The sequence below is a fragment of the Tamandua tetradactyla genome, chromosome 2, assembly GCF_023851605.1.
Source record: "Tamandua tetradactyla isolate mTamTet1 chromosome 2, mTamTet1.pri, whole genome shotgun sequence".
Lineage (NCBI taxonomy): Eukaryota > Metazoa > Chordata > Mammalia > Pilosa > Myrmecophagidae > Tamandua > Tamandua tetradactyla.
Window position 1 is genome coordinate 42,978,179 of NC_135328.1, and position 24,132 is coordinate 43,002,310.

General features: G+C 41.9%; 1 protein-coding gene, 2 long non-coding RNA genes and 1 pseudogene across 3 annotated transcripts; 3 read left to right on the forward strand and 1 right to left on the reverse strand.

The window, feature by feature from the left end:
* The first annotated feature begins 777 nt into the window (after positions 1 to 777).
* On the forward strand, positions 778 to 5,431 carry LOC143669232 (uncharacterized). The gene is made up of 3 exons (XR_013168790.1): positions 778 to 1,074; positions 2,734 to 2,870; positions 5,040 to 5,431. It is a non-coding gene; the product is annotated as an uncharacterized LOC143669232 (long non-coding RNA).
* Positions 5,432 to 7,907: 2,476 nt separating this feature from the next.
* On the reverse strand, positions 7,908 to 14,696 carry ATP6V1G1 (ATPase H+ transporting V1 subunit G1). Its single transcript, XM_077143844.1, has 3 exons — positions 14,503 to 14,696; positions 10,891 to 10,991; positions 7,908 to 8,711 (listed from the first exon to the last, which is right to left on the reverse strand). Exons 1-3 carry the CDS (start codon positions 14,582 to 14,584, stop codon positions 8,538 to 8,540), a joined length of 357 nt encoding a protein of 118 aa, XP_076999959.1. The 5' UTR covers positions 14,585 to 14,696; the 3' UTR covers positions 7,908 to 8,537.
* Positions 14,697 to 14,767: 71 nt separating this feature from the next.
* LOC143669225 (uncharacterized) lies at positions 14,768 to 23,580 on the forward strand. The gene is made up of 3 exons (XR_013168789.1): positions 14,768 to 15,002; positions 20,423 to 20,531; positions 23,051 to 23,580. It is a non-coding gene; the product is annotated as an uncharacterized LOC143669225 (long non-coding RNA).
* On the forward strand, positions 21,374 to 22,697 carry LOC143670147 (ras-related protein Rab-18 pseudogene; annotated as a pseudogene).
* Positions 23,581 to 24,132: the final 552 nt, after the last annotated feature.

A 24,132-nucleotide genomic window follows, 5' to 3' on the forward strand; every position in this document is an offset into this window, starting at 1 on the left:
ATTGCTCACCACGTTAGCTGCCTGTCCCCACCATCATCACTCATGGTTTCGAGAGGGTCCATGATGAAACTAAGTCCCCCTTCCCCTGAGGAAGCCTAATGGCTTTGTGTGTTTTTCCATAGAGCACACACATCCTTATACAGAAGGAGCCCACTCTGCTCTTGGCTCTATTCTATTGGGCGCTCTGCTCCTTCATGCAACAAGATACCATGGAGGGCACTTCCTGCCAGAACACTCTGCTGTGCCTGGTTTCTCTTTAAAGGCTGGGTAAACCTCTGTGCATTGGGGAAAGGGTCTTTATTTTCCTCGCCCTCCTCTTGGTGGACAGTGTTTTCCACTCTTGCTCTTGTAGGCCCTGTGGCAAAGTTCATATGGCCATCATTTAACCACCACCACAGCCTGCACTTCCTAGAGGGGACATGTTGAAGTGAACTTGGTTGTGCATTTTTTATTTGAACTGGTGAATGGCCAAATCGTTGGGGCCTCTCAGATCTCAGGCTTAGCTGGCTGTGAGCTCAGCCAGCCCACAGAGACAGACTGCTGGGAGGCAGTGAGCAATGATGGAGAAACTGAGCAGCGGTTACCACCCAGATAATATGTTAATAAAAATGAAGTTCATTTATTCATTCAACAAATCAATGTTGGGTGTCTGCTAAATGCCAGGCATTGTACAGGGCAGCAGTGAGCAAAACACACAAGATCCCTTTTTACTTTACCTAATTCCAAAAAAAAAAGGGGGGGGGGGGGTTAGGGAGGGGAACAAGAGACCCAAGGAAAGTCAAGGCTTTACTATATGCTGATAGGATACTGAAAGGGACACTGTCATGGTTTGTGGACTGGTCTCTATCAAAATCTTGCTTCTCCAGCAAGGCCTACCTCCCCCATGAAACCAATATGATAACTCTTCCCCTTTCTGCCAGGCTAACTTCACTCTGTATTCACACTGCTGGCCACTCCAGCATGAACTTACTTATTGACATATTAAGTCTTCTTTTCTAGGGAGGCACAGAAGATGTAGGCTTTTGGAGCTGGCCAACCAGGCTCCCCTACTTACTGGCATGTGACATTGGACAGGTCAGTTCACCCCTCTGAGCCTCGATTGCCTTCTGTGTAAAAGGGGATAATAATACCTGCGGAACTGGGAGATAGTAAGGATTAAATGAGATGATGTATACAAAGTGCAAAGCAGGAAGTGCTCAGTAAAAGTGAGTTGCATTCTTGGACAGCAAGGCATCGTGCCTGGTGCATCCCTGAAATGTCAGCACTTAACCAGGCTTGAACACTGTGGTATGGGGGAGTGGATGCTCTACGTAGACTAGAGAGAGGACTAAAATCCAGTGTTCTAGGAAGGTGGGCAAGGATGACTTCCACTGCCGTATCTTTGAGTCACAAGGCCCTCCCCGCCCCCGGCCTCTCGCTGTATTCATCTGTATCCACTCTTACCCCAATTGCTAGAAACCCTAAGCTCCAAGAATACAGGCCAATTCTCAGTTCTTCCTGCACACCATGCTCTCTCACTTCCAGTTTTCAGTGATTGCCCTTCCCTCTCCATGTGGAAGGTAATGCCTTAAACTCCATCCCTACCTTGTCACCTGGCTAAGTGACTCATTCTCAGTCTTAGCTGAAGGCCCCTTCTTCTGGTAGCCCTCTTCTATCCTGGGCTTAGGTCAATCCACCATTGTCATAGTTATGCTTGGTTTACCTGCAGCCACACCTGTCACCTGGGATGGTCATGGATCAATGTCCCTTTTCCCAAAAAGAGAATAAATCTTTGGGGTATGAGGGCAGTTTCTTCTCATGTTCATAGCTGTCTCCCCAGCACCCTGCCCTCAGAATTTGGTAAATTCAGTTAGTCAATAAAGAGATAAGAATGAAATCTTCAAAACTTCAACTATTGGTAAATCCAAATAAACACAACCCCAGCCAGAGCCACCCTTACTCAGCAGTTGCTCCATCTGTCCTGTCGTGTTCACAGGGGTTACAGACCCGTGACTGAGGACTTGATGCCAACCCTCTTTGGCAACCTGGATGTAGTACTAAAAGGGAATGAATTTCTTCCCAACCTGGCAGACCCTTCAGTGTTGCAGCAGATGGTACAGGGGATTGCCTCAAAGCCACTGGATGAAGTGGAAAGGCAAAGATTAAAAATTATATCTTATGTTTTGGAACCAGTCTGCCAATTTTGTAAATTCACTGACTTTCTAAACTCTTTTAGAAACGTACTGCTTGCAATGTTGCCATGGCCTAAACAAACTAAACTAAATCATACAGTATTTCAAACTGGTAAGCCAGACAGACCCAGGTTCAAATCCAGACATCGCCACTAATTAGCCCTATGACCCTGAGCCAGTGACTTTATCTCTTTGAACTTCAATTCCCTAATTTAGAAAATAGAAGTAATAATACCTACCTCAAAGGGATGATGGGAGAATTAGATTATGTATAGAAAGCAAATGGAATTGTTCCAGGTAAAAAAAAAAAAAAAAAATGATGCTTAATAAATATGAGCTATGTTAAAAATTATTTCCAAAAGCATGTCCCCAAAAATGTTCCATTCTTAGTGGCTCCATTATGTCTATTCCACCTCCTGGAAGTCACATGTACCAGATATTAACTCCACTATCGTACATACGCAATTTAGGTTAACAGCGCATGGAAGTTTGGGACTAAACACACAGCTGACCTAGTCAGGAGATCTACCAGGATTAAAAGAAATCACATGCTGTTTTTCAGGAAACTGCACCAAAACCAGAAGAAAATACACTCTGAATTCCTGTCAGGAAGCCAACAGTACTCCTAGGAGCGAAAGGAATGCAAAACTGTGTACAAGAAGATCAGCGCCATGGAATAGGTGCAAAGGGAATGAACAGGTGGGGCCAAAGGAGGGAGAACTCAGGTCTGCCTGGGGAAGGAATGGTAATCAAAGATAATTGGGCTTTTAAGTAGAAAGCTTTCCTGTCCACCTTTAAAAACCCTATTAGACAACAGCAGCAGACAACCCAAATGTTACTTTCTGAAGCCAGCCCAGCTTCTCTCCTAATCTTAACTAACTGTTGATGTGGTCATCTGGTTTAGAATGCTGTCAATCTTTCTTTTGTAAGTTATTTTAAAGCAGAAAAAATAAAGAGTTATCTGCTGCCTAACTCTCCAAGCCCACCCATCCCATCAGTCCTCCCCCTGAATACAATAGGGTTATGGTGGTGAATTGAGACCCAGATGTCAGTGTCATTTGAAAATTGTTAAAAGCCAGAAAAGATAGATGTTGACATGATAATCTGGCAGCTTCCTCTCCCGGAGCCACAGGCCATATCTTTCAATAAAGAATGTGTCTAGCCTACCTCTTAAGACCTGCCTACTTATAAAGGAAGGGAGAAAGGAAAAAAAAGTAAAACTAGAACTGCCTGCTTGTGCAGAAGCTTTTTCAATAATTTCTGAGTCACTGAAGTGATGTGAGAACACTTGACAAGAGAAAAACATTCTGAGATCTGCCAGATTGTTCCTGGAGAGAAAAAATAAAAGAGGTAAAAAGTGAGAGGTATGCAAAACTCATCAAATCATGTCCTTTCTGTTGAATCTTTCATTTACTTCTGGTGTCATCACTCTTCTTATTTGGAAGAAAGGCCAAATGTGCCAAGAAATTCAGAATGTAATACCTCAACCAGGTGCAGAAGCTTTACAGGGGTTGTTTACACTGCCTACCAGAATCCTCAGAAAAATCCTGAAGGCAAAGGTCAGTAGGTTTTCCAGAAAAATCCTGAAGGCAAAGGTCAGTAGGTTTTCCAGCGGGGCCTGTATTGTTCTGGCCTGATTCCAGTTCTGTCATCTCCTTGCTCTGTGACCTTGTGCATTCTAAGCCTCTCTGAGCCTCGGCTTTCTCAACCATAGAACTGGGCATCACAATGCCTAACCCACGGGGCTATTGGATTTATATCAAGTGCCTGGCACAAAATAGGCCTCTGCTGCTAGAAGTTACATGACCCTTATTTCAGAAACTCCCAGATTCAGTGTGTGGCCACTGACAAGATAACTTCATCTTTCAGCACCTCATAGTTTTTTCCATCTGATGGGAATCGAAACATGTCCCTCACAAACGACATCTTCAAGTTCCTGTGGCTATGAACCCATTTGTAAATAAGAATTTTGAAAATGCTATTAGGTGCCTCACTGATTGAAGGTCTGTCTTCATGCAGTAGGGCTGAAGTCCTTATAAGCAAAGGAAACTGGGCACAGAAGTTGAAGCCAGAAACCAGAGTATCAGACACAAGGAGAGAGATGATCGTATGACAGACTGCCAGAACTCTGCACACCCAGGCAGAAAGTTCGACTTCTAGTCTTCAAAACGCTGAGACAGTAATTTCCTGTTGTTTGAGCTGACCCACTGTGTAGTATTTGTAATAACAGCCCTGGCAGATTAAGACACCACCCATGAAATTAAAGTGGTTAATTCTTCTGGGAATTTGTATAAGATGCTGCTACATACAGAATCTGGCTTATTGTAAGTTATTTTAAGCCTTTAATTAGAGAGAATTTACATAGATCTGACCTATGGCAGCAAATGGAATGGTCAGTTTCTATACTTGAAACAGGCAACACTAGGGATATTCTTCTCTTTAGACAATGGGTTTGGGTGTGAAATTGTTCAGAGGGTAATTGAGGAGTATCGATCTAGGATTCGGGAGAAAAGAATCACATAAGAGATAGATAAAAGGTGTGCAACTATGAAGCTTAGTACTCAGAGTATGCACGCTGGTTAAGTACACAGATGTACTCAGACAGCCAGTTCTAACCTTAGCTGGTTTCTTAACTTCTGTCTTATATCTTATAATCACTAGAAAGAATGAATTAGTTAATATGAACAAAAGTTCTGAGAACACTAACTGGAGTGTGGTAAATTACTGTTAGCAGTGGTAGCAGAGACATTTTATACTTCTTGAATATCTTTGGTCTCTCCCTATTTCCTAGCCTTACTTGCAGTTAGGTTGGGTCATGTGACCCATCCTGGTCCCTGGGCTGAGAACAAGTGTCAAATGTCATTTCAGGACTGAAACCTTTCTTCCTTGGCCTTTGCAATCGTGGAAGCTATGTGCTGAAATGGTGGAAAGCAGAAGTCATCTGAATCAGCAAATCATCACATAGAAAACAGCTACCCTGAGTCACTGAACTGAACTTTGCAAGAAATAAACTTTTGTTATATTCAGTCACCTAGATTTTTATCCTATCCTGACAAATACAGGTATTCTTATTATACTTATAATTGAGAGTGAAGATGAGAAAAGGATAAGCAAATTTAGAAAAGAAGGAAACATCTGCCAAACATCCCAGGGGGTACAAGGGTAGGTCAGTGGTAGAATTCTCTCCTGCCAGGCAGGAGACCCGCGTTTGATTCCCGGCCCATGCACTTCCCAAACAAGCAAATGAAAACACAAACAAAAATTCAGCAAACAGTATCCCAATAAGGGGATACTCACATGGACAAAGAATGAAATGTGACCTCTGCCATACAGCATACAAAAAAAAAAAAAAAGTTCCCAATTGCAGCCTAGACTCCCAGTCTCTAATCTCAGAGAATCGTTATGTCCACAGATTTCTTCGAAATCCTTCCAGGTATGTTGCTCAAATGGGAACAAATCACACACTCATCTACATCCTAGAGTTCATTTCATCATAAGTGCCATATCTTTATCTGTTTTTAAGATTTTTACAACAGATGCTAATTTCTCAGGTCCTACTGCAATAGAATAAGTCCTCCTCCCTGAGAATTCCCAGGGCCCTTTTAAATCATCATAGTTCTAGCACTGCTGCCCAGATTGATTCAAATAGTCTGGGAGAGGCATAGGTGTCTGCCATCTTCCAAGTTCCCAGGGAGCAATCAGGACTGAAGACTACAGAGCTAATCCCTCTGCCTGTACCCTGGAACCCACCATCTCCAGACTACTCAGGGATCCTGCCATCCAACCAGAATGCTTTCCCCTTGGACTCTCTCCCTAAGCCCTTCCCCATCATTTAAATGTGTTAGTCATTCAGGTTTCAATCTCCTACACTCCTTCTTCTATCCCCTCATTTAGGTTCCTTCTCTCCTAAGTCACTAAGCTATTGTTGAGCCAATGGATGCTTTTCAGATCTTCTCTTAGCCTCTCAACTGACTTATCACTCCCCTTTTAATTATTCTACTCTGTGAGCCTCTGTGACTCTTAACAACATTCAGCCACTTGGCTGGAAGTATGAATCAAGCAGTCAGGTAAGTAAGTACAACCCTATTAATCCAGGATAAAAATATTTGTAGCAACCAGGTTAAAGACAATAGGACTAAACCAGTGACTACAAGTGTTGCTTCATGGTTATCCAGTTTGGGAAAATTTTATTTGTAGAAGCCAGGAGTCACTACCAAGAATGCAGCCACAATAAAACCAGGTAAAAGTTAGAGACGTTCGCTAAATAGCCAAGAAAAATATCAAATAAACAATTTGATATGAGTTTGAGACAGGTTGGAGAGGTAACTTTTGGAGTCCTCTACATTGAAGATCTAAGATTTAAAACAATGAAACATAGATGATATTACCAAGGCAATAAATGATGCCCAAAAACAAAACCTTGGGAAAAGATGAGCTAGAACGAGGAAAGGGACTGAGAGGCCAGGCAGCTCACCAATGTGTAATCAAAGATAAGTAAAGAAAATGGTCAAGCCTGTCAGCACTGAAAGGCCAAAGAGAAAGAGGATTGGATTGATCAAACCAGTGTCACTGCTGACTTTGATAAACAGTTTCAGTGGAGTGCCAAGCCTGGTTAGTTTTAAGAGTAAAGAAAATGGAAAATAGCTAGTAAAGAAAAACTTGAGAGAAATGCAACAATAACTAGAGACAGCAGTGACCTGAAATCAATCCATTCTGAGTCACATAAAATAGAAGTTTTCTAAGGCCACTTAATTCTCCTGTATTGTTTCAGAAGAAAGGAAATTTCATAATGTCCTCTTTTGTTTCTACCTATCTAAAATTATTTTGCAGCAAAAGAAAGACTTTTGGCTAACAGAGGGTCACAAGGCATTTAACTCTTAAGTGCTGGTGTGAGGTTACTACAGGTTTCATGCACATCACAACCCTCTAGGAAGGAAATATCTGATAAACTTGTCAAAGAATGCTCCTGAGGGACTGAGTGTTCTAGAGAAAAGGCAAACCAGACTCACTAGTTGCTGGTCATTTTTCAAAACAGTTGTTGGGTAGTCCAAGAAATTTTCTTCCTGCTAAGAAGTATATCATGTACATCTTTAAAGTGTGTATGTGATGTATGCTAATTTCCTAAGTGAAATTCTGCAGAACATCTGGGTCAAAGTGCACTTTGCATTATCAAAAAGGATGAGCCAGAAGAGGGAAGTACCTGAAACTGTGGAGCTATGTTCCAGTAGCCATGTTTCTTGAAGATGATTGTATGATATAGCTTTTACAATGTGACTGTGTGATTGTGAAAACCTTTTGTCTGATGCTCCTTTTATCTACAGTATGGACAGATGAATGGATGATATGGATAAGAAGTGGACAAATAATAGGGGAACAAAAGTTAAAATGGATTAAGTGGATTGAAATACTGGTGGTCGATGAAAGGGAGGGGTAAAGGTATGGTATGTATGTGTTTTTTTCTTTTTTATTTCTTTGATTAGGACCTGAAAAGACTAGCAGAGGATTGTGGTAAGACCTTCCAGTGCACATGTAGGTGTCCTTACACTAGCAGAAATGGCTTGCACTCACTTGCTGGAGAGATGCACATGTTCAAAAAAACAATCATGGTAATGAGTACACAATTATGTGATGATATTGTGACCCACTGATTGTGTATCATGTTTAGAATGTGTATATGTCATGGTTTACAATAAAAAAATTAAAAAAAAAAAAAAGGATGAGCCAGAGAAGAAAAACTGCATGACAAAGAGTCTTTACTTTAAAATGATGATCAGTACATTAAGCAGTAACAAGCAATGTAACAAGTTCTTGAATTCTAACTACTAATTTTTACTAAGAGAAACTAAAAACAACCAAAATAATTATTCTAGTATTCATTGTTCTCTTAGCCAGAAAGGACTACTTTAAGGCTGGCTGCTGCTTCACACAGGTTACAAATGACTATTTACTACTTTTTCATAGGTAAAGCCCCTGACCTTTAAGAAAGCCTTAGGGAAATAAAATATTTAACCCCTTTCTTTCTTCAAATAAGTGGTTTTTTTTTTTTTTTTTGGTACTAAATCTAAGAAAGAAAAAGTCAATATTGCCATATATGTAGCTTGAGCTAAATGACACAGGAAAAGACAAGATATACCCATTAAATTTATAAGAAATACAAGGTAAAAAGATGAAATCATTGGATAAGCTCTAAGTCTGTACAAAGAAGCTAGGCTTGCTACTTTCCAAAAAGTGAAAGGAACTATCACATAACATAGAGAAATAATTTAATACCTTTCCACAAGACTATAACTCTAGCTTTGCTTAAGCTTCATATTCCATATAAGGGCATCTAAAATGCCAATCCATGGAACAGGAACTCTTTCTCTCCTATCCATTTATGCGGTAGTTTTCATGGATTTCTGGCCGGATGTCGCAGACAAAGGCCAAGAGGTTATCCAGGACTTCCTCCCTGTTCTGCTGGAAGTAGGTCTGAAGGATGGTCATCTTCTCTTGGGTCTCCTTCTCCACCTCGGTGCTACAACTGCCGTGGGATCCAAGAGCCTGGAATTGGGGAGCAATAATGGAGAGTGAAAGTCAGGATGACGCTCTGGTTGGTCAGAAACAACATTCTGTAAGCAACTTGCTTACTTTTAAAGGAGCCCAGTTTCATCAATAAATATAAATAATCGGTAGTTGGCAATGTAATCTCATAATTGAATAGTGGGGAAGCAGGCATTTTATACACAGCACTAGTGTGAGCATAAATTGATGCACATCCATGGTCAATGCTGCACTATCTATCAAAATGTCAAGAGCACAGCATTTCCACAGGTAGGAAATTATCCCAGAGAGATGAAGATTCACATCTGTGTAGGGTATACTGTATAGTGTTAATCAAAGACTAGAATCAACCTAAGGAGTAGATAAACAAATTGTGGTGCATCTATGCAATAGAATACTATTCAGTCATTAAGAAAGATAATGTAGATGAGGGTAACAATATAGAATGAATAGTAAAATATGCAGTTTAAGGGAAAAAAAGTCATAAAACAATGTCAGTATGGTTAGTGTATGCGTTTCCTTGTGTGGTTTTAAAAGTAGGAGATAAATAAGGGTGATTTAGGAGGAATAAACAAAGAGTTTCACTATTATTGAATATTTTAGCTCTTAAGTCAGCAGTAGATTGCTTCACCAGTATTATGAATATATGACATCTGTTCTTTCAAATACAGGAATTCCTTTTCCTCCTATCGTCTTCATAGTACAGCTGGCTTTTTGTTAACTGCCTACTTTATTAGAATTTGACCTATCAGGTTGGGAAATACTTGCATCTCTTTTGTGACTAACCTTTCTCATTTGTGCTTATCACTTATGTATTAGTGAGTCCATCCTTCGTATTTCTATAACCTAAGATTTTATAGGGTGATTCTTCTCTCATGTTACATACTCCTTACAACAATCTAAGAGGAGGAATCATTCCCCTTTTTAAGATAATTGATCCAAGATTGAAAGAGGATGAGGTGAGCATGCAAAACATTCAAATCCAAGTCTTCTGAATTCAAACTTGGGGTTCTTATACTATACAGCTGTTCATATTATTTATATTAATAGCTCTGTTGCTGACTCATATTTTTAGAATAAGCAAAACAAACAAACAAAAAAACCCCACGATTTCTGTTCCACAAATATACATCATACTCCAAACCCAGAGTAAGCTGTCTCAAAAGCAAAGAGGTCACAAGGAGACACTGCTAGACAAACTCAGAGTGCATTGCTACAGGCATTGCAACACTGATACTGTCTTTATAAGCAACTGCAGTACTGAGTATAAAGACAAGAGATGGGTGCTCTGATACAAGAGCATTTCCACATTGTTTTATTGGCATTCTGACAATTTATAGCACCAATCAGCCCCAAATTGAGAGGCAAAGAAACATTTTAAGTTTCAACAGCAATTTATTCAGCCCCTATAAAGATGAAACTTTTGCTACATACTGTTAGGAGGAAGCACATGCCTTGAATCACTGGACATGAACCTAGGAGGACGTGTGCCCGAAGCTACTGGAGGTCACAATGTAGAACTTGAGAATGAAGCCCACAAAGTGAAAGGCATACTTGAGAGATGGACACAGAGTTCAGAAAACACCATTTAAGCTCCTGGATCAAGGTAAAGCTAGTCTTTCACCTGGATCCTTATTTTATATATGCAAATAAACTCCATTTGGCTTGCACCAGTTTGAACTGTGTTTTCTGTTACTACATCAAAAGTACTGATAGTTTCCTTTCTCTGTGAAGCCCTTGAGATAATTTTCCTGGCTTCCTATGTACTTTGTGGCCTGTTTTTGTGCTATTATTGTCCGCACTGTAGGTTAGCCAAATTGGTAAATGCTTCTGTATCTCTTTGTATCTATACTAGACTCAAGTGGGACTCCACAATTTAGTTGTTCACCTTCACAGCACTTTTCACAATAGTTGTAAATCTGCGTGACTAGCATTTTATTAGAGTCTCCCTGATAAACTGACTGTAAGGTCCATGAGGGCAGGGATTATCTATTTACTTCCATTCACAGTTGTTTCTCCAGCATAAATTCAGTGTTAGTTAAACATGGATTATTCTGACAGAGACCCAGCTTAAGCATCTGATAAAATATACGTCAATTATCAAATTTCAAGAGTCTGTCAGAATCAGAACTTCTAGGCCATGTTGGGTGCAAGCTCAGCAAGAAATGAAAATAAATACCGCAGCCTCCTTGGCCTTGAACTCTTTCTCCCTCTGCAGGCGGTACTGTTCAATTTCAGCCTGAGCTTCTTCTTTGGCTTGCTTCAGCCTCCGGTTCTTTCCTGTTTTCAAAGCAGAGAGCTGTATCAGGAAGTGGTTAATATGTAGAAGGCAAGCAGAGACTGAGATGGTCTAAGTTTTAACAGTAAACAAAGTTTTAAGACACAGTTTAGTGTCTTAGAGGGGATTCGGAGCTAAATAACAGTACAGATTCCTGCCTCCTATAGGCTGTACTTAACTAGGAAGTGAGTAGACAAAAAAAAAGGAAGACTTAACTATAGGGTGTTGGAAAAAAATTGAACATGTTGCTCTGTTCTCACAATTTCAACTACCAAGAACATAAAATGCTAACATTAGCCATTTGAGAATCTTTCCTTCTCAAGAAGTAAACACCTCAGTATACAGCTGATTAAAACTGGAGCTCTGCTTAAACCTTAGCAAGGGAGCTAATATGCTCCCAAAAGACAGCAATCTAAAATGTAACTAATGGAGTAGATGATGTAACATTGGAAACTAAAACCCATGCCTGTCACAAGGAAGTAAATAATGAAAGTAGTCATTGCTAAAAGGGGAGTACTCAATAGTAAGGCTGCACAAGCATTTCAGAGAGATGAGGAGACATGAGTGTTTTTTAGAAAACAGCTAGAGAAATTAACAAAGCCTATATGAGAACAGCACACACGCCAGCCAACACACACTCTTTGATTCTCTGCTCAAGAGTCAAACTTCTCAGACACTCAAATGGGAAAAAAGGGGAGAGGGGATCCTAAATGATTGCCCTGAGCAATTTATTTAGCATAGAGTAGAAGACAGCCCACCTCTAAACTAATATTTTGTTATATATCACTGTGTAACAATTGCCCAGAGCCCTCTCAGCCCATCTGGTTGAATAAAATTAAATTAGACCTACCACCTCCTCCTAAACAGATTTTGGACCCATGATAACCCTGTGATAAAAACATTCCTGAGACTAGCCTGAAATAATCCACAAGCCCACAAGCCCCTCTCTAAGTACCCCAGGGGCTTTTTCTGCAAGTCTGTATTAATTCCAGGCTTACTGCCACTGCCTACTACACACACACACACACACACGTCTATGCCAATGGCTCAGATGTTCTTGCCCCCTTCCCCAGATCAGCTATACTGGACCATATTTCAAAGCCAAAGATCTTTTCCAAACCAATCATCTATAAAAAACATTCAGCATTTAGGACCAGAACATCACACAGTTGTTCCACCTAATTTCATACTCCACTCTCCTGATCATATCCAACTCCCACAGTTTCCTGAATTACTGAAAATAACACTATTCTCTGCTTTTCAGCAAATGTCTTCAAAGTTCAATCCTGATAGCCTTTTTTGAAACACAGAAAGTAAAGATTGAACAAGAAATCAGAATTCTTTTAAATCTTGGTTGTCTTGGGCGTTATGTATCAGAGCCAGTATTTAGTTTCACACCAGCGAAATAAAATGTAACACAAATTTTTCTTAAAAGTTTAAGGTCCAGAGCAGTGATTTCATGAAAATTTGAGTCGCACTGTTTTAGCTTGGCACGCATTGACTCTTTCCATTTCTTAACTGAGTTTTCAAGTCAACCACATTTATAGATCAAAGACAGTAATAATTTCCAATTTTGCAATGTGTAGATCTCTTGAATACTTCTGTTCCCAATTACTGCACATTCTGAAATCTGAGCCATTGATGGCTATTTTTGTCATCAAATCACTCCTTTAAAACAAGTTCATTAATTCAGTAAATCACAGTTCATTCAGCAAATATGTAATTGTCCTGTATGTACAATATCCTGCAGCACCAGGCTTAATAAGCTTCAGAAATGTGGAAAACATGACTCCTGTCTCAGACTTACACATCCCAAATGCTTGTTCCTGCACTACCCCCATTTTTACATGCTTCCTACAGGCACAACTTCTGTTACTGATGAACTATCACAGGACCAACTCTGAGAAGCCATTCTAGAAAAACTGTATCATGGATATCATCAGAAATGTGAAAGAACAAAGAACTTTCCAATTGGAGCAAAAATAAAAGCCTTCCTCATCCACAGTTCCTTCAAAGAAAACTTTTTCTACTAAATACTAGAGTATCACACAACTTTAAGTCAAGGAAGCACAAGAGTCACACTTTGAGATCCACTTGGATGTAGAGAAATTATACTAGGAGAAGCTCACCAAGTAATTACTAAGATACATATTTCTTGGTATTTTACTCTTCCATAGGATAGAAGTTTCTAAGGCTCAGCTATGTATGCTGCTTTCCAGATATGGTCAATTATCTTCTCTCTGAGCCTTGTTTTCCCCCATCTGCAAAACAGGGATAGATACACCTACTTCATCAGATGGGAACTGGATATGCAAAGTTAAATGAGACACAATTTCTTTTCTCCTGCAGCCTTGTCTAGTGACTGCACCATATAAAGGAAAAGAAGGTTCTATGACAGAAATAAAGACTCATAGCCTAGTCTGAGGGGAAGAGGAAGAGTCAGAGAAAGCTTCCTGGTAGAAATAGCGCCTAAATTGTGAGGTTTGAAGGAAAACTAGGCATTAGAGAACAAGGGGGAGGATACTGGGGAAAAGCCTCTTCCAATCAGAGGAAATAGTATGCTTAAAGGCCTGCTGGGGAAATGCATGAAGGTGCCTCTGAGAAATTACAGTGATTCAGTATGGCTGGAGGAGAGTACCTAAAAGTTATAGATTACGGAAGAACAGTGGGAGCCAGACCCAAATGAGCCTCCGACCTACGTCCACTTATGGAATTTGGGCTTTTTACTGCAGACACTAAACGTACCTTGACTGTAAAGGCCTGTGGGGAGGTCATATTTGCATTTTAGATGGATACTGTAGTGAGGAGAATGGATTGGAGGAGTACGAAGTCTTTTTCACTCACTGGTCTACATTAGATCCACCTGTTAAACTCTTTTAGGCGCCCTGCATTTCTCACCTCTAGCCCTCATCTCACTTGCAAGTGGCACATGCTTCCTTCACTGCGACCTGGAATAACATGATGGTAAGTTACTGATAGTCCTGGGGACTGCGCTAGGCATGTATTAACCGCGCCAAAAAAATATTTTAAGGAATCGAGTCAGGCTGCTTCGGAAGCCTGAGAGAAGCTGTTGTCCTGGACTACGTCGCTGGTGGTAGAGATGAGAGGGGGAGGGTAACGGACGGATAGCCTTAGGGCCCGACTAAACGAAACTAACGAGGGGGAAACGGCGAAGATTCCAGATTTCTAGACTGGACAACTGTGTGGAAGGCGGCTCCTTTCACTGAGACGCAGAAAGCCAAAGGAGCAGATGCGGGGGGTGGGGGAGTCGATAACGGGTCCCACTTTGTATAGCCTGTTTTACAGGCCTCCAGACCCCACTAAGGGGGTTAACCCCATTATTGCTTTCATCCCCCGACTCAGTATCCCGCATTCCTGAACCTCTGGCCCACAAGGCTTAGAAAACCAACTTCTACGACTATCACTACCTCTAACGCCCGCAGCTCTTCAGGCCTCATGGAGCCGCGCCCCCTAAACTCGCGCCACCGCCGGCCGCGCCCCTCCGAAACTTACGCTTTCGAGCCTCGGACACCTTCTCCGCGGCGCGCTTCTCCGCCTGCAGCAGCTGCTGGATGCCCTGGGACTGACAGGCCATGGCAGCAGAGGCGGCGGAGGTGCCGCTCCAGGCCCAACCGAGCGGCCTAAAGGGGTTCCGTCGCCCACTAGGATCAGGTGACCCACCGCTCGCGATGCGCGCCTGCGCTCTGAGCCTGCGCCCCGCCCCGGCGTCACGTGCCTTCGCAGCGCCACGTTAGCCGCCGGCACTTAGCGTCTGACGACGTGGAGGGTTGGAGCCCGGCGGAGGAAGAAAGAGCGGAGTGCCTGAACTGCGCCTGCGCAGGAGCAGTTTTCGTGCCTTTTCCCGCCTTCTCGGTTTTCCTTGCCTTCCGGAGTTTGCTCACAAGGGCTCTTCTTTCGTTGGCTGTAACTTTGTAGCCATCCAGCGAGGTTGTTGTCGTATCCTTCAGTGTATAATATATGCTCCTTTGAAGGCGCGGTGAGGTGGGGCCACGGTAAATCTCTTTCCCCAACTTTGCTCGCTTTCCTCTTGCCCTTTCTGAAGCTGCTTTAGGGGGCGTTTTAGAAGAATTCTAACAAGGCCCTGGGGAAGGAGTTCTGTGCTGCGAATAGAGAGGCTGGGGCTCACTCCGTACCTCGACTCTGCTGTGTGGTCTCGGGCAACTCGCTTTCCCTCACTGGAGCCAAGTTTCTTTATCTTTACAAGAGAAAGATTGGACAGTTTTTCCTAAGTATTTAATGAATGCCTACTATGGTCCTGGGCTGCCATGGGTACTTCCAGAGAGAGAGAGAGAGAGAGAGAGATTCGGCTTAATCCTCACAGCATCTCCGAAGTACCATTATTAATCCCACTTTATAATGACCATACTGAAGCTCAGAGAGGTTAAGTAACTTGCCCAAAGTCACACTGCTACTGTCAGGCTTGACTGGTTCTGTACCAATTCAGTGATTTCTTGGGAAGAGTTGTAATTTGGGATGTTTTAAGCATAACACACTCAACAATCAACAGAGGACAACGATATACACCTCACACAAAAGGGTTGGATAAGAATTAAAGGAGATGGTATTAGTCAAAACGTGGAAACAACCCAAGTGTTCGCCATCTAATGACTGCACAAACAAAAAAATGGTGTATCCATATAATGGAATAGCATTTGGCCATAAAAAGAGAATAAGTACTGATACATGATATAAAATGGATGAACCTTAGAAACATTGTGCTAAGTGAAAGAGGAGGTCACGTGTTGCATGGTTCCGTTTATTTGAAATACCTAGAACAAGTAAATGAGGAAGGGGATACAGTGTGACTACTAACAAGTACAGGTATGGGGTTTCTTTGGAAGTGAAGGAAACTTTCTGTAATTAAATAATGGTGATGACTACACAACCTTGTGAATATACTAAAAACATTGAATTGTATACTTTAAAATAGCGAATTTTATGGAATGTGAGTTATGTCTCAGGGCTGATATTAAAAAGAGAGAGCGAGATGATGGCTAGGAAGCCCTTGGCACAGTTGCTAGTGTGTAGTAAATGCCTGGAAATGGAAGCTGTTGTTTTTATCTAGCTAGGGGGTAATAGATTTATAAATCTGGTCCTCCACTTAACAAAAGCCTTCACATTAGGGTTCGTCTAACAGCCAGCTTCCCCTGAGCATCTGAATATATCTACAAATTCCATAATTTTTTTTTGCTTGAAGCATTTCAAAAGTTTATTGTGTAAAGAAAGAAACACTAGACAATCCCTCCTCTGAAAATTCTGACTTGTTTAAGTTTTCTGATGATCTGAGTGGGTTTGTTGTCACAACATGGGTGCCCTGGGAAGGTGTCCCACAATAACTAGGGAATGAGGGTGAAATAATTGTCCTCCAAGGGAAACCTTGACGTTATGAGTTCAGAAGGCCAGAGAAAAGGTTGACAAAGTCATCGGAAGGGCACAGAGGAGATCCCAGGCCTAGTTCCACTGCTTAAGGAATATATTAGCACATCTAAGAAAAGAATGAACCCATTCTGAGCTGCAATTATTCAGAAATGAGGTGAAAACAAGGAGCAGAAACGGGTGATCTTTACTGACCCCAGGCCAGCAGTGTCTGAAAGGGGAGGGGTCCCTCACTGCCCTGACTGAGACCCAGGCCACCTGTGTTCGAATCCCAACTCTTCCATTTACTCTCTGGGTAACCTTGAGCAAGTTACTTCCCCTCTCTGAACCTCAGGCTCATGTTTTAAAAATGGAGTTAATAATAGTATAAGAGAGTTATTATAAGGATTAACATGTAAATAGTTCATAATGTATTCACTACTCATAAGAACGTAGATATCTGAAGCCCTAAGATAGTGCATTCTCCACATACAAAAAAAAGTAATAAATGGGCCTTTTAGTTTTATACACCAACCTAGTGGAATTGGGTAACAGAAGTTCACTGCAGACGAAATGACTGCTTGTAGAGACGTAGGGCCGACACGTGGTTGTGCAGGTGGTTCACTACACAAGTGGGCCAGACTGTGCTAACATCCACGTACCAGCCTGAAACTTGAGCTGAAGCAATGTCTGCACTGCTTTCTAATTCACACAAAGACTCTATTGTATTTAAGTTTAGGAGAGATGGGGAGCTTTTGAGGCAGAGCGAATAGCTTGTCAAAGGGCCTCTGAGGCAAAACAGCATAGAATGTTCCAGAAAGAGCCAATGAAGCTGGAGTGTCACAGTCCTGTGACCTGACCCTCCATGTGGAGGGCCTAACAACCCCCCACCCCCAGGAAACTGAAGGGGAACTGAAGTGCCCTCTCCCTCTCCCCATCACGTGAGGCCTTCTGGAAGACGGTTGCCTGGTCTCTGCCCGAGGTGATCACCATACACATTTACACATTGGAAGGTCCACAAGATTAATAGGTAACCCTTCTTCTCCCTTGCTTTATCCTGAAGATAATTATAAAGAAACTAAGATTATATTCCCAAATCTTATCAATGTTAAAGAGATCATCTTTTTCCTGCAATGAACCCAGTCAGCTGTGCATGTGGCTGTAAAACATTTATTTGATGTTTCAGTCTCCTCACAGATTGTCCCTCTGCTTCCCTAGGAGCTAAGGACCACGTCTGGAAAGTAAATCAAGGAAACAAAGAATTGCAAATTATTACTACAAATTAATTGCATATGAATCTGAACAAAGCCATGGACAATGAGATATTACAGCAGTGCTTTCCATTCATTTAAAAATATCCCTTGAGCATATGGTATATGCCACCCCTGTGGCAGGTGCTCTTATAATGTGAGCAAGTAACATAAACACCTCTGTTCCTGGCAGCTTGTAGTTAAGTAGAAGAAAGCCAAACAGACATGTCCACCAATGAATACATAACATCAAACCAAGTTAAATGCTCCAAAACTGGGCTGATCAGTACAGTAGCCACTAGCCTACTTGTGACTTGTGACTACCGAGCACTTGAAATGAGGCTAGTTCTAAGTGAAATGTGCTCTCAATGTAAAATACAGCACAAGCGTATTATACACAGTGCATTTCAAAGACTCACTACAAAATAAAAGTAAAATATCTCAATAATTTATTACTGAGAAATACAATAATGTACTGAGATATAAACTATAATAATTTATATTTTATTTGAGTAAAATATCTCAAAATATTATTGGTTGACATAATGTATTAGAGATATTGGGGTAAATAAACTATCTTAGTAAACATTCATTTCATCTGCTTATTTTTACTTTTTAAAAAAATGCTTGTGGGAGCATTTAAAGTTATACATGTGACTCACATTTTATTTCTATTGGACAGAGCACTGATCTCTGAGGGTTTATAACAAAGACACCTGATCTAGACTGAAGAATGAGGTAACTTACTAGGGGTCAGTAGTAGGGGAGGAGTTGAGGTCAGGAGAGGTGGGGAGCTTTTGAGGCAGAGCGAATAGCTTGTCAAAGGGCCTCTGAGGCAAAAGAGCACAGAATGTTCCAGAAAGAGCCAGTGAAGCTGGAGTGCAGAGAAGTGGTGGAGGGCTGTGCAATGCAGCGAGAGGGGTAGGCAAAGGCTAGACCAGGTGGGCCTGGAGGCCTTGCTAAGAACTTTGATTTTTATCCTGAGAGCAATGGGTAAGGCAGCAGGGGAGTCCCAGGGACACATTTGACTTTTGAAAAGATCACTGCATCTTCAGTGGTGGGTGGCAGAGCAAAATGTGAGGAGTTTTACTTTGCTTTTTTTTTTGTAAATGAGCTTTAATAGGTAATTAAATGTATTTTAATTTTTATACGTTTTAAATGAAATCGACAGTATTGAACTTCACCTGAGCCCTGTGCTCCTGGAAAACAGCCAAGGTTAAGAAATTCTCCCATCTTTTGTTTTTCCAAACCACCCCTTCCCAACCCCCCCTCCCCACTCTTTTATGTTCCTGGATGGTCTTAACCAAAAGAAGCCACCCTTCCCCAGTCCTTGTCTGCTCTTTATCATGACTCCCATGAGCTAACTCCTGTGATCTGTGACAAGGCCAGATGGCGACCTGTCCCTTTTGCTTGAACCCACTGATAAGGCAAAACACAGACTTTCCAACTTCCCAGTTCTTTGTGCATGAGTGATTAACTAAGATTATAATGATTTGTCCCCCTGAAACTAGCTAGCCAAAGAGGTAAACATCTCCTGTTCAGCTCATCCTTCAGCTGATGGCCATCTGCAGATCGCCCCACATGTAAAGTGTCTACTCCTCCCTATAAAAGTCTAAGGCAAAACCACCCTGCTGAGACACCTCGATCATCTGATTGCTCTTTCTTTTGCAATAGGCTAAATAAAATCATTTCCATAGTTGTCTACTGCATTTTGTCTTCAGCAAAATCTTTCAGATAAGTAAATTCATGAATCAGAATGTCTTGGTTTGGAAAATATGATCGTGGCCCTCATGTGCAATCCAGCAAGGATGGCTTCACTCCAGTAGAACACAGCATTTGTTGAGCATCTTTTATGAGTAAAACACCTCGTTAGGCACCAGATTGTGAGATGATTAAGCCTGCCAGGAGCATGTGAAACTGCCTTCTAAATAAATTGTCACAACTTTTATTGAGCACTTTAACCAATTACTTGAAAAAGCTCCAAATAAGTATTGCCAGCCCTATTGTTTTCAGCCTCAGTCTCCTCGTCTGTAAAGTTGAATAATAATGATGTCTGCCCTACAGGGCTGTTGGAGAGTCAGTGAGATAATGTATGAGATGGTTGCTTGTTAGATTTATGAGAATGTGTTGGAAAGACAGGGTGGTCTGAGGAAGGAGAGAAAGACCGTCATCTCTGAGAGGAACCCTGGCCACACTCGGTGATGCCACTCCCTCAGCTCAGTCAGGGGCCAGAGGCAGCTCCTTGTACAGGGGACACTGGCCTTTGGTAATGTGACCCCGCAACCCTGGTGTAGGAGAGGCTGTCAGTGCCCCGCCCAGGGCCCTTTTAGGGGTTTGACCTCTTTCTTGACTGCTGTTATCTATATCTCCCAGTCTGAAGGCTTCGTTTGTTTGTTTTTTCAGAATTTAGGAAGATGCCCCTACCTAAGTACAGGGCCAGCTGGCAGTGACCGGAAATTGAGACCCACATAGGGTACAGCTTTCAAGCAATAGCACTATGGACCCCAGCTCCCTTGAGTTTGGGGTGGATAAATTCTGAGGCATGTGTTTTGTACTGTTTCCAAGGGAGTTTTACAATCCAGTTGCACATGGTGGTTGCTGGCTTACTAATGCCTCTTTCTTATTTCTCTTCCAAATCAAAGACGTATGCTCCACTCCTTGCCTCAAGGTCTGTTTCTAATAGAACCCACCAGCCTCAGCTGACGAGACTAGGATGGAGCCTTGACCCAGAGCGACCACCATGGTTGACCAGAACTCCACTCGGTACTTGATATGACTAACCAAAGCAATCTGGTTTTTTTTTTCAGGGAGTGGAATAGGAAGGCACTAAAGGAGGTAGGAGTGGGGAAGGAAACAGCCACAGATGAGCTGGATCCAGGGAATGGTCGTGGCCCCCTGCGGAGGCTGTTGTCCCACGTGAGTCCTGGCTGTGCCTCCCCACTGATGTGCTTCCCCAGCCGGCTTGTACCCTGGGCAGTTTTATTACAGCTTTCATAATCTGAGGCCGCATAAGCACGGTGGCCCTCACTGCACAGAGCCCTATTCACAGAAGCTCCAGGGTCAGACAGGACCCGAAGTCAAATCAGTTCTTTGTGGTCTTTGGCAAATGGCTTAGCACCTCTGAGCCAGTTTCCTCGAGTCTAAACACGAGATAACTCCAACCACTTCACGGCTATTTGTGAGGATTAAATAAAGCACTGTGTGCTGAGCAACCTGATACATGGCTTGTTTTCAATAATGTAGCTCTGCCCCTTACCTGAGCTCTTCTACAGGTACCAGCATCTACAAATAGTTCCTCTCTCTTGGTCACCATGGCGACCCTAGGAAAGCTTGTAGATTTCCTCTTATGAGGTCCTTGAGTTATTTTCAGTTTTCCCTGCTGTGCTATTCTGCATCTGGGATAGATTAAAAACTTCCAGAGGAGCCATATTTTATACTGTACTCTGACCATTTGTGATCTACCTCATCCACCAGAATACCGACAAAAGGAAAAGGAGAAAAGGTTCAATTCAGTCGGAGCACCAAGGTGTCCCTCTCTTTCAGTGGCTCGGGAAACAGGTGGAGGCTGGGCCTGAGAGCAATGGAATGTTGCAGTCTTTAGCAGGAAGAATAGCCTTTGGCTAGTTGGTGTAATTCAAGAAGACCCAAGCAAGCTCCCCTGCATCAAACTCCACCTGCCCATCAGGTTTATAATCCATTCCAATTCAAAGCAGCAAGAACATCCTGAGTAGCTGATTGTACCAAGTCCTTCCCTAGGCATGGGGGTCTCAGATTTGAATCCTGGCCAGGACCTGCCCTCAAGGCACTCCCTGTCAGTGTGGAGACCCAGAGCCTGAGCCCCTCCTCCATATGAGAATAAGTTACTGCCCATAGCACCCTACAGTGACAGGGACAGAAATTAAAGCATCATATTGCCTCAGGGCAAAGCGCTGGGTGGTGGTGATGGTAGTGGAAGAATATATAGATACCTAAGCAAAGCATTAAACTCCCTTCTTTGATCACTATTGATAACAAAACTCCAGGACCCTGCTGAAACTCTGGTCTTACCCCATCCTAAACCCTTATAAGCCCTTGCGCTCCCCCTGCCCGCCTTGCGGAGCATTACCTTCCATTTCCCAACAGGCAGCCATTGGGAAGGAATCTTCTCCTCTTTGCAAGTCCTAATTAAAATTCATGTCTAACTCTGAGCCAGAGGAGTTCTTGGGTCTTTGGGCTGCCCGGACCCAAGCCTTCCAAGAGCTGGGTCAGAACACTAAGCAACATTCTGTGGTTTCTAAAACTGCGAGGTCATTTCTAAGAAGAGGCCCTGTGAAGAAAGGCTTTACTTGAGAATAAAAATAAGGACAGGCAGCTCTCCTGGGGGCAGGGTTGAGAACCAGATCGGGGTGGCCAGCTGGGCTGGGAACTGAGTGGGTCAGGACGGACAAGGTCGCACTGACCACACTGAAGTTCCTCATCATCAGCCAGAGAGGGGTGGGCAAGTCCAGCCTGCTCTTGAGGGTCACAGATGATACTTTTGATCCGGAACTTGCAGCAACAACAGGCATTGACTTTGAGGTGAAAACAATTTCAGTGGGTGGAAATAAGGCTAAACTTGCAATATGGGATACTGCTGGTCAAGAGCGATCCAGAACATTACCTCCCAGCTGTGAAAGAAGTGGACAGGGTGTTCTATTAGTTTATGATGTCACAAGAAGAGACACCTTTCTTAAACTGGATAGTTGGTTAGTCGAATTGCAGACATACTGCACAAGAAATGACAGAGTGAACATGCTAATTGGAAATAAATTTGATAAGGAAAATCATGACGTTGATAGAAATGAAGGCCTGAAATTTGCACAAAAAGCCATTCCACATTATTCACAGAAGCAAGTGCAAAAACCTGTGATGGTGTCCAATGTGCCTTTGAGGGACTCTGAAAAGATCATTCAGACCCCTGGACTGTGGGAAAGTGAGAACCAGGATAAAGGACCAAAATTGTCACATAGGAAAGAAGGCCAAGAGGAGGCACCTGTGGTGGTTATTGTGCTGGGCTGCAAACTCTAGGAAATTTCACCTTTTGCATATTTGATCAGACACTGAATCTTTTCTGTGTATTAACTCTAACTGCTCATTTAGGGACCTTACAGTTTGCACATATTTGTTTTGTATCATGACAGTAAGTATTTGCAAGAAATCCCGGTCACTGTCTTTCCCAGGTAAAACGTGATGGTAAACATGCACAATTTGCTGTCTACAGTTTTTTATGTAACATAAAATTGGTGTGCCTTTATAAGTACCTTTGATTTTTTTAACGTGTTTTTTTTTATTGTGAAATATAACATATATAGAAGAAAGCAATAAATTTTCAACTACATTTTAACAAGTAGTTATAGAATAGATTTTAAAGTTTGGTATGGGTTACAATTCCATAATTTTTTCATTTTTTCTTCTAGCTGCTCCAAGACACTGGAGACTAACAGAAATATCAATATAATGATTCAGCAGTCATACTCATTTGTTAAATCCTATCTTCTCTGTTATTCTCCTCCTCTTTAAATATCATCTGTACATAAAACAATAAATTTCAAAGTATATTTGCAACAATTAGTTGTAGAACAGATTTCAGAGTTTGGTATGGGTTTCAATTCCACAATTTTAGGTTTTTATTTCTAGCTACTTTCTAAGGTACCAGAGGCTAAGAGAAGTATCAGTATAATGATTGAGCACTCATACTCATTTGTTAAACCTGCCCTTCTCTGTATATCTTCACCATCACTTTTGATCTTTCCCACTTTTTAGGGATATTGGGGCTATGCCCATTCTAACTTTTTCATGTTGGAAGGGGCTGTCGATAATATGGGATAGGGGATGGCACTAGTTGATATTATGGAAGGGCTGGGCCCTCTGCATTTCAGGATTTATCTGGACCAGAGACCCATCTGGAGATTGTAAGTTTTGGAGAGTTACTTTAGTGCATGGAACCTTTGTAGAATCTTATATAATGCCCTGAGTATTCCTTGGAATTGGCAGGATTGGATTTTATGAATTACATTTATCATGTAATTTAAAAAAAAAGCATATTCATCCAGTATATATATGTTGATACAAGGTCTGCTTTTTGTCTCCTCTTTGCTTACATCCTCCTATTAATACTGAATTATTGGTACGTAGAGCTCCTGAAACCCTGGGAGGATGTACGTGTATTACCAAACTTTGTTATTCCTTCAGGAATAACAAAGCGCTTGATTCCACAGCTTTTCTAGGATGTGCACTGGCAGGTTAGATTCTCTTTTAGTACTACAAAATTCTCATTCAAGAATGTAGCCCAGACTGCTTATAATTAAATCTCTTTGTTTTGTTGATGCTTCTAAACTAGCATTGATACGTTAAAGCAGTTTGGTCTTAGTTTTTAATTTACCTCAGTGAGTAACTCGGTTGCTTACCTGGAGTTTTTAATTTTGTGGTACATACATGTGTGAGTGGCCTGTTCCCACAGCCTGCTGGGCTATGTGGTATTTGACAGAATGGAAATAAG

What these genes read in the sequence shown, in the direction of transcription:
- ATP6V1G1 (XM_077143844.1), bottom strand. Translation starts at nt 14,584, where the DNA reads ATGGCCTGTCAGTCCCAGGGCATCCAGCAGCTGCTGCAGGCGGAGAAG. An exon ending in GGTGTCCGAGGCTCGAAAGC is followed by an intron (nt 10,992 to 14,502) that starts GTAAGTTTCGGA and finishes CTTTGAAAACAG; the next exon opens with GAAAGAACCGGAGGCTGAAG. An exon ending in TCAAGGCCAAGGAGGCTGCG is followed by an intron (nt 8,712 to 10,890) that starts GTATTTATTTTC and finishes CCCCAATTCCAG; the next exon opens with GCTCTTGGATCCCACGGCAG.